The 12,237-nt window shown below is 54.8% G+C and overlaps 1 protein-coding gene across 1 annotated transcript in view; it reads right to left on the reverse strand.

Moving 5' to 3' along the window:
* Positions 1-12,237, reverse strand: part of SLIT3 (slit guidance ligand 3) — a 532,520-nt gene that overhangs the window by 69,506 nt on the left and 450,777 nt on the right. The window contains exons 10-12 of the mRNA XM_006774961.2: positions 10,880-10,951; positions 5,272-5,343; positions 1,561-1,632 (exon numbers count right to left, since the gene is read on the reverse strand). Of these exons, the coding sequence (XP_006775024.2) occupies positions 1,561-1,632; positions 5,272-5,343; positions 10,880-10,951 (216 nt within the window). The remainder of the gene's footprint in view (positions 1-1,560; positions 1,633-5,271; positions 5,344-10,879; positions 10,952-12,237) is intronic.

Consider the following 12,237-nt stretch of genomic DNA (forward strand, 5'->3'; position numbering starts at 1 on the left):
ACCTCCTCGAGACATGACTCACACACTGTTGTCCGAGAGGAATCTGTCCAGGCTGAGCCTTAAAGGACACCGGGAGGCAGGGGAAAGATGTGAGGAGGGAAGGGCTGGAGGCACAGCCTCACTTCCTCTTACAGGAAGCGTCTTGGGCGCCGCCCTGTAAGACGTGCTGCCGCCCTCCCTCTCTCCGTCCTCACTCCTGGCCTCTCACCCCCTGGAGACCCGCTGGACTCCCTGGTCTGGAACCTCACACTGCAGCTCCGCTCAGGAGGTCCCCCTCCCCTTCCTCGCTGCCTGTGACTTGGAGGTGATTTTATTTTTTGAAAATATATTATTATTGATTTTCAGAGAGGAAGGGAGAGGGAGAGAGAGAAACATCAATGATAAGAGAGGATCATTGATCGCCTGCCTCCTGCACACCCCCTACTGGGGATTGAGCCGGCAACCTGGGCGTGTGTCCTTGCATGGTTTCTGGGAATGGAACCGTGACCTCCTGGTTCATAGGTCGACACTCAACCACTGAGCCATGCCAGCTGGGCAGAAAAGACACACAAATACACACACACATACATATGCACACACACATACACACGAACACATTCACACACGCACGTACTCATTTGAACTTAGATGCACACCTCGGTGAGCATACATCCCGTGCTAGTCAGAGGGCAGAGCCTTCTGAGCCACAGGGCCACGTGAGCTCCCCGAAGTTTCTACACCTTATGCTCTCGGTTGCTCACAGGATACTCGAGAGTGATTCCCGATCCCAGCAGGCATCAGGGTGTACGGAGCCAACGTGGGCACGGACATGCACACATACCCGCCCCCCCCATACCCACAGAATATACATGTAGATGCTACAGCTACCTCCTCACAAACCAGAGGTAACTCCCCCATATCATACAATCTTAAAGTACAGGAGGAACTGAATTCCTCCCCTCCCCTCTCCACATCAGAGTTCATGTAACTTCTTCAAACACGAAAGCGCAAATGACCAGAATGAAATACAAGCAAATAAATAATCTCAGAGCTCAAAATTCAAGGCAACAAATCTTCCTTAAATTAAATAAACACTTCCTTCTCGGCCATATTTTACCAGATGCAGTCACATCGGTGACTGATTAGGCGCCTCTCTAACTCTCTCACCCACCTCCTCAAGGTCACATGTCTGCTGGCAGCTCCGTGGCTTCAGGACTGGGGTTTGGTGTATGTTTTAGTTCCCTGTCCCTAGCACACGCCCCTAAGATCCTACTCCTTGTAGGATTCAGCTCGGGCCTAATCTCCAGGCCCCAGCCTATGGTGAGTGCTATGCCTGGGCCAGGCTCCCAGCCGTAACCTGTAGGTTTGTTCACACTGACCTTGGACTTCCTCTGCCCACTCCCTGGCCCTCCTTCCAACAAAAGGAGGTGCTGCAGGTAAGGGGCACAGCTCAGATTTATTTTTTCCTGTTGGTGGGTGGAGAGTCAAAAGAAGAGCACTACAGAGCAAGGCTCCAAGTTTGCAGGACGGAGCCTACCAACGGTCCCAGACACACACGCACAGCAACCAGTTCCTACTCACAGCAGCTGCAGGGACACCAGCCCGTCAAACAGCCCCTTGGCAATCTCGGTGATCTTGTTCCCGTAGAGCACCCTGGAAAAGAACGCAGAGACGGCAGTCACCGTGGATGTGTGGCCACCGGGACCCACTCATGTAGGAGGCCGCCACCTCGGCCACTTGGGGGGGGGGAGGGGCGTCAGAGTCCCCTTCCCCATCCGCCTCATCCCTTCTCATCACCAGGGAGGTGGCTGCAAGTGCCACCTGGGCTGGGGGCACAGGCTGTCCGGGAGGCGAGGAGAAATGGGCTCTATGCTTTTGTTCCTGGGCAGCCCAGCCCAGTAAGCGGCCCCCACTGGGAAGAAGCTGTCCCTTTGTGGTGCCGCCCAGACCTGCCAACGTGACTCACACCCCGGCAATAAATGCGATGTGGGGGAGGCTGGCTGGCCCTGTGTCCACTCCCCTTCAGTATTGATCAGGCTGAGCCCAGCCCACAGGCCGTTTCCTTTCAGTCTCCCATCACATCCTGGGAATCCTGAGCGGAGTCCTCCCATCATCCATCTGGACAGGCCTCTGGCTGTCTGGGGTCCCGCCCAGCTGGCTCAGAGACTGCTGAGACAGGGACTGGCTCTCAGGAAAAAGGGGGGACAAGGAACTGTGAGCTCGGCGGGATGGCGGCTTCTACACTCCGCCCTCCTCCTGTCCTCTGAGCCCCCAGAACCCAGGACGCCGGGTTCTTTCACCCCTCACACTGAGTGTCTAGGCACGGGCTGGTCTCTGGTGACTTGGGAAGCTGGGAGGAAGGCTGCTGGGTCTTCCACTCTGGCTGGTGCCCCGTGGCTCCCGCTGGCCCTCGGCCCAGGCACGAAGACCCTTCGCCTCTCTCTGCCTCACCCACGGCATAGACGTGCCGCCTCTTGGGCCCGGCCTCCTCTGAGATGGAGGGAACTTAGCTGAGGAGGGTTTGGTGTGTGCGTGTTTTAATTCCCTATGGGCCCTGAAGCGCACTGAATGAACACAATTCACCCCCCATCCAGGCTGCTGTGTGTCTTTGAGGAGGTAAAATGTGAGGATGAGGAGATGGTAAATGGGAGAGAGCAACCAAAACCCGTTTTCTAGACGCCACCAGGAGTGAAGAGTGAGCATCTCACTCGGCCCCTGGGTGTGTCTCATGAATGTTTCAACAAATTAATGACTAAATAAAAGCCAGCATGATGGCTCAGGCTCACATTCTAATTCATATTAACGTCCCGCCGCTCACTGTGCCCAATGCCATAATGTCACTGCCTGCTCATCTCCTGATGCCCGAGCTTCCGCACGGCAGAGCTGGTGGGCGGCGGGACCAGGGGTCTGGGCAGGGGGCCCCACATCATCCATCCCGCCTCCTGGGGGCCCTCCCCCAGCCTAGTGGGTCTGAGCACACCCTGCAGGCAGACGGGGCTGTGGGTCCCCAGGTAGCATCTGGGTGCGGACTCTTCCTGCTGCCATCTCCACACCCTGCAGCTTGGCCCCGCCTTCTCTTCCCTGGGAAGGTTCTCCTGAGTATATCGATTATTGCTTCTCACTACCTGTCACCCTATTTTTACTGCTTTTCCTCTTCTCATTATATCATGTTATATTACCGATATATAGGGTGGGGCAAAAGTAGGTTTATAGTTGTTCGTATAGAAAATAACCAATAATAATACAAGAATAAACTGTGTTTTGCATCCGCCTTCTCTTCCCTGGGAAGGTTCTCCTGAGTATATCGATTATTGCTTCTCACTACCTGTCACCCTATTTTTACTGCTTTTCCTCTTCTCATTATATCATGTTATATTACCGATATATAGGGTGGGGCAAAAGTAGGTTTATAGTTGTTCGTATAGAAAATAACCAATAATAATACAAGAATAAACTGTGTTTTGCATATACACAACCACCAGCCCTTGAAGACAGGCTCTGGTGACGCCATGCGGCTTGACTGGGCCCTAGAGCTGAGGATGGGCCAGGCGTCCAGCACAATCAATGCTGAAGGACTGAATGGACAGGGATAGGTGGAGGCTTTCCGGCCCTTTCCCGTGGCCACTCTGAGCTTGGACTGAGTGTTTGTGTTGAAAGCCCACGAGGCCTGGGTTATGCCTGTCCAGGTCACTGCCATTCTCAGTCCCCACACTGCCCCTCAGCACACAGGGCGACACTGAGGGGTGAAGGCATAAACTGGGGGTGAGGGTGAGCGGGGGGCACTTCCCTTAAACAAGGCCCCGATACAGTTCAGAATCGGCCAGCGGCAGGCCAATTTCCAGTCCAGCAACCATATTTTGAATTTCTTTTCCTGCAGGACCGAAGCATCTCGCTGTCTACAGACTATTCCCACATCCTGACAGGGGGAAACCGGACCAGGGGACCAGGCCGGTGGGGCAGGGGTGGGATCCTGGGGGCACATGGCCACTCTCTCGTCTCTTCTGTGGTCGTCAGATGCAAATCTCACACGCAGTCCTGTCTGATATCCCAGCCAGATGTCCTACCTGATAAATGAAGCTAATTTTCTCAGCGAGCAGCAAGGCCACGGCTGCATGGAGACACCTCCCTGACCTCCTGCATTCTCGGTGGGGTGGGGCCAGGTGGGGAGCCGTGTAGCTTCTTACCTGCCCACTGGCTAATGAAGCAAAGAGGCAGAGTGTGGGCACCGGCCTCTGAGCCGCCACACTCCTGCCCGGTGGGCAGGCCACCAAGGACAAAAGCAATACCGACCGGTGATGCCTTTGCTGTGTCCCACTGTTTACTTTTCACCTCACCCCACGGCAGCAGAGCATGAGGATCGTGGATTCTGGGGCCGAATCCAGCCGCTCCCGCTGGTTAAGGAGGACTTTGGATGAATTACATGTGTCTATCCACCGAGGTTTCTTTTGTACCATAACTACGTGCCAGAGATCCAGCCAGGATTGAAACGATCAAACCCCCGGGCTATGTGGAGCTTGGACGGAATCTGTCTTAGAGGGTGCTGTGAGGAGGGAACGGCAGGGCCCTTGCACAGCACCTGGTACGCAGCAGGTGCTCAATAAGAGCTGCCGGTTGTTCTAGTTGCTGTGACCACTGTCACTGAGTGTGCATTGGGCAGGATACTGACCCCTGTGCCCAAGGGTGAGTCACTGACAGTCAGGACAAAGCCCCGCCCCTTCCTGCCCAGGGGTAGGGTGGGAGTGGGGGTTTCTGAGCCCAGGACAGGCAAGTCTTCTGTTCCACCCAGTGGGCAGCCCTAGGGTTCCCAAGCGGAGGAAGGAAGGACTTGTAGGGTGGGGCTGATGCTTCCTCCAATACCGTCAGCTGGTTTGGAGAAAGAGTCTGAAAACCAGGGGAAGAACATGAGCTCCTCCCTGGACCAGGCCGCATTCGTGGGGCAATGGGTAATAAACATCGGTTACAAACATCTGTTACAAGCCTCACCCCACCTCCCCGGAGAGCACGGCCCAGGCCTGCGGGGTGGGAGGGGGAGCGTGGTTAGAGTAGAAGATGCATTGGAATTAAAAGCCAATAACTGGGAAGGCTGCTGGGCAGTTAATCGATAGAAATAATGCATTTGGGTTGTAGAAATATTCCCCAAGATCAATTTCCCCTGAAGAAATATTTGTTTCCCTTACCAGGCTGCCACAAGTGTGTAAGGGAACATAAAGCCTTGACAAAGCCTCCTGAAAACGATGGATGTATTTCCCCCCGAGTCCCTCCCTCAGTCCCTGGCAACTACTCCCTACTTACAGCGACGTGAGCGATTTCAGACCCTGGAAGGCATCGGGAGCGATGTCCGATATCTGGTTCTTGCTGATGTCTCTAAAAACATGAATGTGAGAGTCTGAGAACGTGGCTCGGAGGTATAACGGCCATTCCTACATTCAAATCAAGCATTTCAGGTATTCAAAACGGTGAGAACTAATTCACAGACCAATTTATTTAATCAGAGTGCAAGAGAAGAGTTTCAAGACCATTCAAGTCAAAATATACAGAATGTACTGCATGCGTCTCACTCTCCTGACTTCAAAGCACGCCCACCCCTGGCACCTGCCCTTGATGGGCTTTGCACATGCAAGCCCTCCTTTGGCAGGTGGGAAACTGCGCCCAGTCAAATCAGGGCCTTGTCCAGGTCACACTGCTGACAACGACAGCACAAATGAAGCAGAACCAGCCCCACCCAAACACAGGCCAGGCGTCTTCTAAGTGGCCCGTCCTACCTCACGCCTCAGCAAACGCTCATTTTTCTCCCCAAAAGTCCTGAGTCATTTCACCTCCCCAGTGACATTTCCTCCTTGACCTGCGAGGCTCTGAGCAGGACTTGAAGCTTCACTTGGCTCCGGGCATCCTCCAGCCCTGTGGGTACCTCATCAAGAGGGTCCCACAAGACGGCGCTGAGACCTGGACTTGGCGCGGGCAGTGCTCCCTGCACAGGAGCAGCCCCAGGCCCATGACGTCCAGGCTTTGTGACACTGTGAGCGAGAGGTAGCTGTGTGAGAAGGCAGCTGGCCTGGCCTGGCTGGTGGAGGGGCTTTGGGGCCTCCTCAGAGCAGGAGGCTGCTGTGTTCCAGCATCCCAGCGACCTCTGAGCATCCCAGCGACCTCTGAGCACCCCAGCGACCTCTGAGCACCCCAGCGACCTCTGAGCATCCCAGCGACCTCTGAGCATCCCAGCGACCTCTGAGCATCCCAGCGACCTCTGAGCATCCCAGCGACCTCTGAGCATCCCAGCGACCTCTGAGCATCCCAGCGACCTCTGAGCATCCCAGCGACCTCTGAGCATCCCAGCGACCTCTGAGCATCCCAGCGACCTCTGAGCATCCCAGCGACCTCTGAGCACCCCAGCGACCTCTGCGCATCCCAGCGACCTCTGAGCATCCCAGCGACCTCTGAGCACCCCAGCGACCTCTGAGCATCCCAGAGACCTCTGTGCACTGGCCTCGAGCTTTTGCTAATGGCTCTTCACGGAGGAAGACTGTCTCTCAGGTCACTGGCTCTGGGATGGCCTCAGGCCCCCATCACTGGACAGGGAGATGCTCCAATCTCAGTGACAAGGAACCTCTCCCGCCCTTCCCCTCTAACAAAACAAATCCATAGGTCCTTGCTCCTGGGCAGAAGAGGGCTAGCTGGGGCCTTGGCGGGTCAACGAGGAGGAGATGGAATAGGAAGAAGAAAGCACATCGAAGTGGATTCCTGAGCTACTGCCTCCTGCACATCCTGCCCTGCTTCTCTCCCTCCAACAGCCTCAGAGCCCTGCCGCCCCCTCGCCGGCCTCGCTCCTCCCCCTTCCCTCCCCGGCTCCAAGGCCTGCAGGTTGAAAGACACTTCACAGGTCAGGCGTCTTGGGCAGCGCTGCGGGCTTATCTCTTTAGCTGCCAAGACGGCCTCTGACAAATCCACAGATTGTGCCTGCGAGCTCGCCGGCTTACCGCGGCTTTCCTCCGGCGCTCCATTTTTGTCTAAGGGTCTTAACAAGCAAATGCCCGGATTATCCTAAGCTCGCTCACCTTCAGCACCGCTGCCTAGCAAGGAATTTCAGGCGAGCACACAAGGTCTGCGTTCAGGTCTGAGAGCAACTGTTCCGTTGCTGTTGTTTCTCCTGATCCTAGACGTCCCCTGGTACTCAGACATCTAGCATGCAGAGGGAGTTCTGTGGCCAGTGGGGAAGCCTGGTGAGGGCACCTGGGTTCCAGTCCCCAGCGAGACTTGGTCCCAGCCTCTGCAGCACTAGGTGCGTGTCTCGTGGTTTTGGAGGTGGTGGGGACAAGGAATAGTCCAGGTGGGAACTGACCCTGTGGTCACCTCGTCCTCATCCTAACTCTGCGGGAAGGAAGCGGCAGCCCTGGGGGGTGAGGAAGCGGGGATCGGGAGTGGCCGGATGCGGCTGTTCAGGCTCAGAGTTGCCACCTGGAGCAGCCTTGCTCTCACTGCAATGGAGCGGCTCACAGTGGTGCTGGACAGGAAGGCAGCCAGAACGGCTGAGGGTGCCCGCCTGTCTCCGTGCTCAGCCCCTCCCAACCCACCCAGGGTGGCCCCAGAGCAGACTCTGGGTGTCTGGGTCACTCTCGACCGGTGGTCCTCAACCTCAAAAACGTCACAGGGGCGTTTATTAAAAGGCAGAGTCTGACTGGGTTGGCTGGGGAGTTGGGGTAAGAAATCTGCATATGTTACAAATTCCCAGGTGCTGTCCATGCAGGTGGCCCCCGAGTCAGACCTTAGGCCACAGGGTCCTAGAATCTGGTCAGTCTCAGACCCACCCAGTCTCCTGGGACTTATAAACGCAAAGGCTGAGAGAGCGTGGCCTTCCCAGGCAGTTTGGGACCGAAGTAGCCGATTCCAGGGCCGACAGGGGTCAGTGGGAAAGAAAGGTGTGTGACAGGCAAGCTGGAGCCCGTGGGACGCTGCTCTGCCTGAGATGGTGCAAATGGAGAGCTCAGCAGGTCCTGGCCGAGCAGCACAGGTGTGTCCCCAGGGTCAGGGCCACCAGCTATCCAACCCCGTAAGGCCCAGGGTCTTCTCCGATGCCTCTAACTTTCTCTAAAAATGGCTTCTCTACCTGGATACAGGTTTTTACCTGGAAATGCTGCTACACTAAGCTGACCACTAGAGATGGTTGGGAACAAAGCCACTCATTCAGGCGGAATTCTTCACCGTCGTCTTATTATTAGAGATAAGAGAAGGACGCCGTTGAGGGGAAACCTGGGTTTGTTGGATCATAGAGACAAACTTGCCACGCACACCTAGGAGGAATTCACGCTTAAGGTTTTAAAATCCGTCCTCACCAGGCATCCTGCTTCCCCCCAAGCCATCGCATGTCAGCAGGAGTTTCTGGACTTCTGTTAGAGAAATGCTAAGCGGTCTCTCTTCCCTACCACCATTCCCTTGGGGAAGAAGGGGCCTCAATGAGAGTGATCGAAAGTTAGAGTTCCTTCCCAGGCCATGGCTGAGAAGGCCTTCTGAAGTTTGCATACACAGATCATGGCTCATCCAACAGGAGGAAGACAGGGCAGTAACATACAGCCAAGCTCTAAATTACCTGGACTTCACCAAAAAGTAGAGCAGGAACTTAAATCATGCAAGAGATATAGGCTGGGGCAGGGACTGAACTTGTCATTTGTCACTGAAATTACTATCTGGCTGCATAATCAAGCTGGGCTTTAAAAATGAATTGGGGGGGTAGTTATAGAGAGCGAGCTGGGGAGGCAGGGAGCCAAGAGATTAATGGGCCAGGGTTTTAAATATTAAGGCTTATATTTATCCAGCTCCTCCGGCAGGAAAAAAAATGCCAAGGGGAGGGGAGAGCGTGCGAGGGCTGCCTCATTAGGCCGGCTTCCACTCCTGGAATTGCACCAGGAGAAGAGCCTGTTTGGTTTGGATTTCCAGGGAGATGAGGAGTTGGCTTCCTGAGATCTGAGGGGGAAGCCTATCAGTGCCGCCGCTTCGCCGGGTGTTTATTTTTGACATAAAAGGAGTCAGCGGGCACTTAACCTCTTTAACGTGGGCCTCGTCCTCCAGGGAAATGGATGCTTCAGCCCTGAGTGGAAGGGCACAGCCAATCCATGCACATCCCCTGCCTCTCTCCTCGCTCTGTGGGGCCAGCGGGAGTAAGTGCAGTGGAAACGGTGCTGTGATGGCTGAGCTGTAATAATGATTTCTTAGCCTGGAAGAGGGAGCGGCGTCGCCTGTCCCCCTCCCCAGATTCTTAGCTATGATGGGGATGGATGGGCCATTTCTGAACCCTACTAGCCCCTGCAGAGGGCCCAGGTCTTGTGGCTCGCAGAGCAGTGCTCATGGGGCCATGTGATGGGGAGGGCAGTGCTTACGTTGCCTCAACAGCGGGAGGAGGGCCATCGTGCTCTCCGTGCTGCTGTGGGAGGGAAGGGGCAGAGGTCTGGTGCACCAGGCGTTGAGCCTGTCGTGGTGGCAGTGATGTTGGTTAAGGTGGTCACGGCGATGGTGGGTAATCACGGCATGTCATAGAACTGGAGGATAAAACCCTTCTAATCTCACTTAGAAAGAATAGAAAGGTCTTACCATAGTCTAAAGCAGCGGTTCTCAACCTGTGGGTCGTGACCCCTTTGGCGGTCGAACGACCCTTTCACAGGGGTCGCCTAAGACCATCCTGCATATCAGATATTTACATTACGATTCATAACAGTAGCAACATGACAGTTATGAAGTAGCAACGAAAATAATTTCATGGTTGGGTCACAACATGAGGAACTGTATTTAAAGGGCCAGAAGGTTGAGAACCACTGGAAGGGTCCATGGGATCTAGGTCAGTGATGGTGAACCTTTCGAGTTCGGCGTGTCAGCATTTTGAAAAACCCTAACTTAATTCTGGTGCGGTGTCACATATAGAAATTTTTTGATATTTGCAACCATAGTAAAACAAAGACATATTTTTGATATTTACTTTATATATTTAAATGCCATTTAACAAAGAAAAATCAACCAAAAAAATGAGTTCGCGTGTCACCTCTGACACGCGTGTCATAGGTTCATCATCGCTGATCTAGGCCTTACCCGCCTCTCTGACACCCACTTCATTCCTCACTCACTCCACATGCATACTCCCCTTGCACACTCCACACACACACTCTCCATACACACTCTCCTTGCACACTCCACACGCACACTCTCCATGCACAATCCCCATTGCACACTCCCCTTGCACACTCCCCCACTCACATTCCCTTGCACGAACACCCATGCACACTGCCCACGGTCTTTTACGCATCCTTCCCCCGAGCCTGGCATGACTCACTTCCTCTACTCGGCCACCTGCACATCTTGGCCTTCAGGACAAACCCCCCTGAAGCCCACCCACCATCACTCTCTGTGCCTTCCCTTCCCTTGTTTTACTTTCTGTGTGTAGCAATTTCCAGGGCTGAGGTTAATGTCTGTGCTCTCTCACAGACACGGAGGCCCCACGAGAGCAACACCACCTCAGTTCACGCGCCGACCACAGACTCTAACCCAGCTCCTCACCCCCAGCGGGTGTTTGTTGAGTGGCTGTGTGTGGTGGTAGCAACGCTGGTGACAGTGCTGCAGAATGACATGGCCACTGCCACCGTCCATAGAAGCTCCTATGCGAGGTCCACATTGCAAAGCCGGAGAGCGATAGGAAAGGTGACGGCGTTTTTAGGCCAAAGGAGCTCCACCCCCACCCAGACCATTTCCTTTGCTCTCGTTGGTGTGGCCCTCGCTGTCCAACCAGGTGTGTGGGTGCCAAGACCCTTTTACCTCCCGTCGGAAACCTGACCCAGCCTGTCACCTGAGCAGCTGCCCACCACACATGACATGCTACCCCCAAACTCAACACGCGTGGGCTCGTTTGTGCCGGGTGGAGACTCACATTCGCTTCAGCTTCTTGTACGGGGTGAAGGCTCCGGCAGGGATGGACTTGATGGAGTTCTGCTCCAGGCGTCTGGGAAACAGAGCAGAGGAGAGTCAATTAACCGTCCGCCCTTCACCCGGGGTCGCTGAGGCCCTGAGGGCAGGAGGGTCTCTCCCACCAGGTGGCGCACATTCTGGGTCCAGGAGGCCGGGCAGGCACCGTGCAGAAGCCAGAGATGGGTGTTCTGCGGCATGGAGCACCCGCCGGGGCTAGAAGAGGTGACATCCCCCGAGGACAGGTTCCTGCTCATTGTAAGCTGGCTCCTGAGGCAGCAGCTTCTTCAGAAAAAAGCTCCGAGGGTAACAGATAGAGCCCGGGGAAGTCAGGGGAGAGAGAAGAGAGTGAAAAGCGAAGGACTGGGCCAGCCCCGCTTGGTGGAAGTGTGTCACTATTCTTGTAGAACTGCCACCTGCTGTGGGCTCCTGGACAGGCACACACGACAGCGGCTGACTTCATGTCTGGGTTTCTTTTCTTTTCTTTTTCTTTTTTTTTTAAAGGAATAATTGACATATACCACTATGTTAGTTTCAGGTGAATAGCCTAATGTCTCTATTTATTTCTGCTTTTTAAAAAAAAATATATCTTTATTGATTTCAGAGAGGAAGAGAGAGGGAGAGAGAGAAAAACATCAATGATGAGAGAAAATCATCCATCAGCTGCCTCCTGCACGCCCCCTACTGGAGCCTGCAACCTGGGCATGTGCCCTGACCACGAATTGAACCGTGACCTCCTGGTTCATAGGTTGATGCTCAACCACTGAGCCACACTGGCTGGGCTATTCCTGGGTTTTTCAATCGGCTGTTCTAATCTGTGGAGAAAGAGGCCTCCCATCTTTAGCTCCTGCCTGACATTCATCAAGTTGGCTCCCCAACATCCTGGAGGCGTCAGGGGACCTGGCTGGACCTCTCACTGCCCTGGGCTGCTGCTCGAATCCAGGGCTCTCACATCTTACAGACCCCCCTGAAAAGCGTCCGCTCCTATTACTCTGGGAAGATGAGAGCTGCTGCAGGCCCAGGGCCCAGAGCTTCTGTGGAAGAGAAGGGGCCGTGGGGAGCGAGCGCTCACTTCCATTCTTTATTCTTTTGTCTCTCAAATGACTTCCTGTCACCAGGAACAGGTGTGGTGGGAAAGGGCCTGGGCGGGAGGCGGCCCCTATTAGAGCTGATGAATGATGGCCCGGCCCAGGCTGAGGACGCAGCCTCTCCCCTCATCCATCTCCCTTGTCTCCGAGGTGCGGATCTTTTCATCACCTCCTCATTCAGCATGGAGGCTCCCCAAACCTCAGCTGGAAGACACAAGGAAAGGTGTGTGTGTGT

Source organism: Myotis davidii, unplaced genomic scaffold (assembly GCF_000327345.1).
Source record: "Myotis davidii unplaced genomic scaffold, ASM32734v1 scaffold828, whole genome shotgun sequence".
Lineage (NCBI taxonomy): Eukaryota > Metazoa > Chordata > Mammalia > Chiroptera > Vespertilionidae > Myotis > Myotis davidii.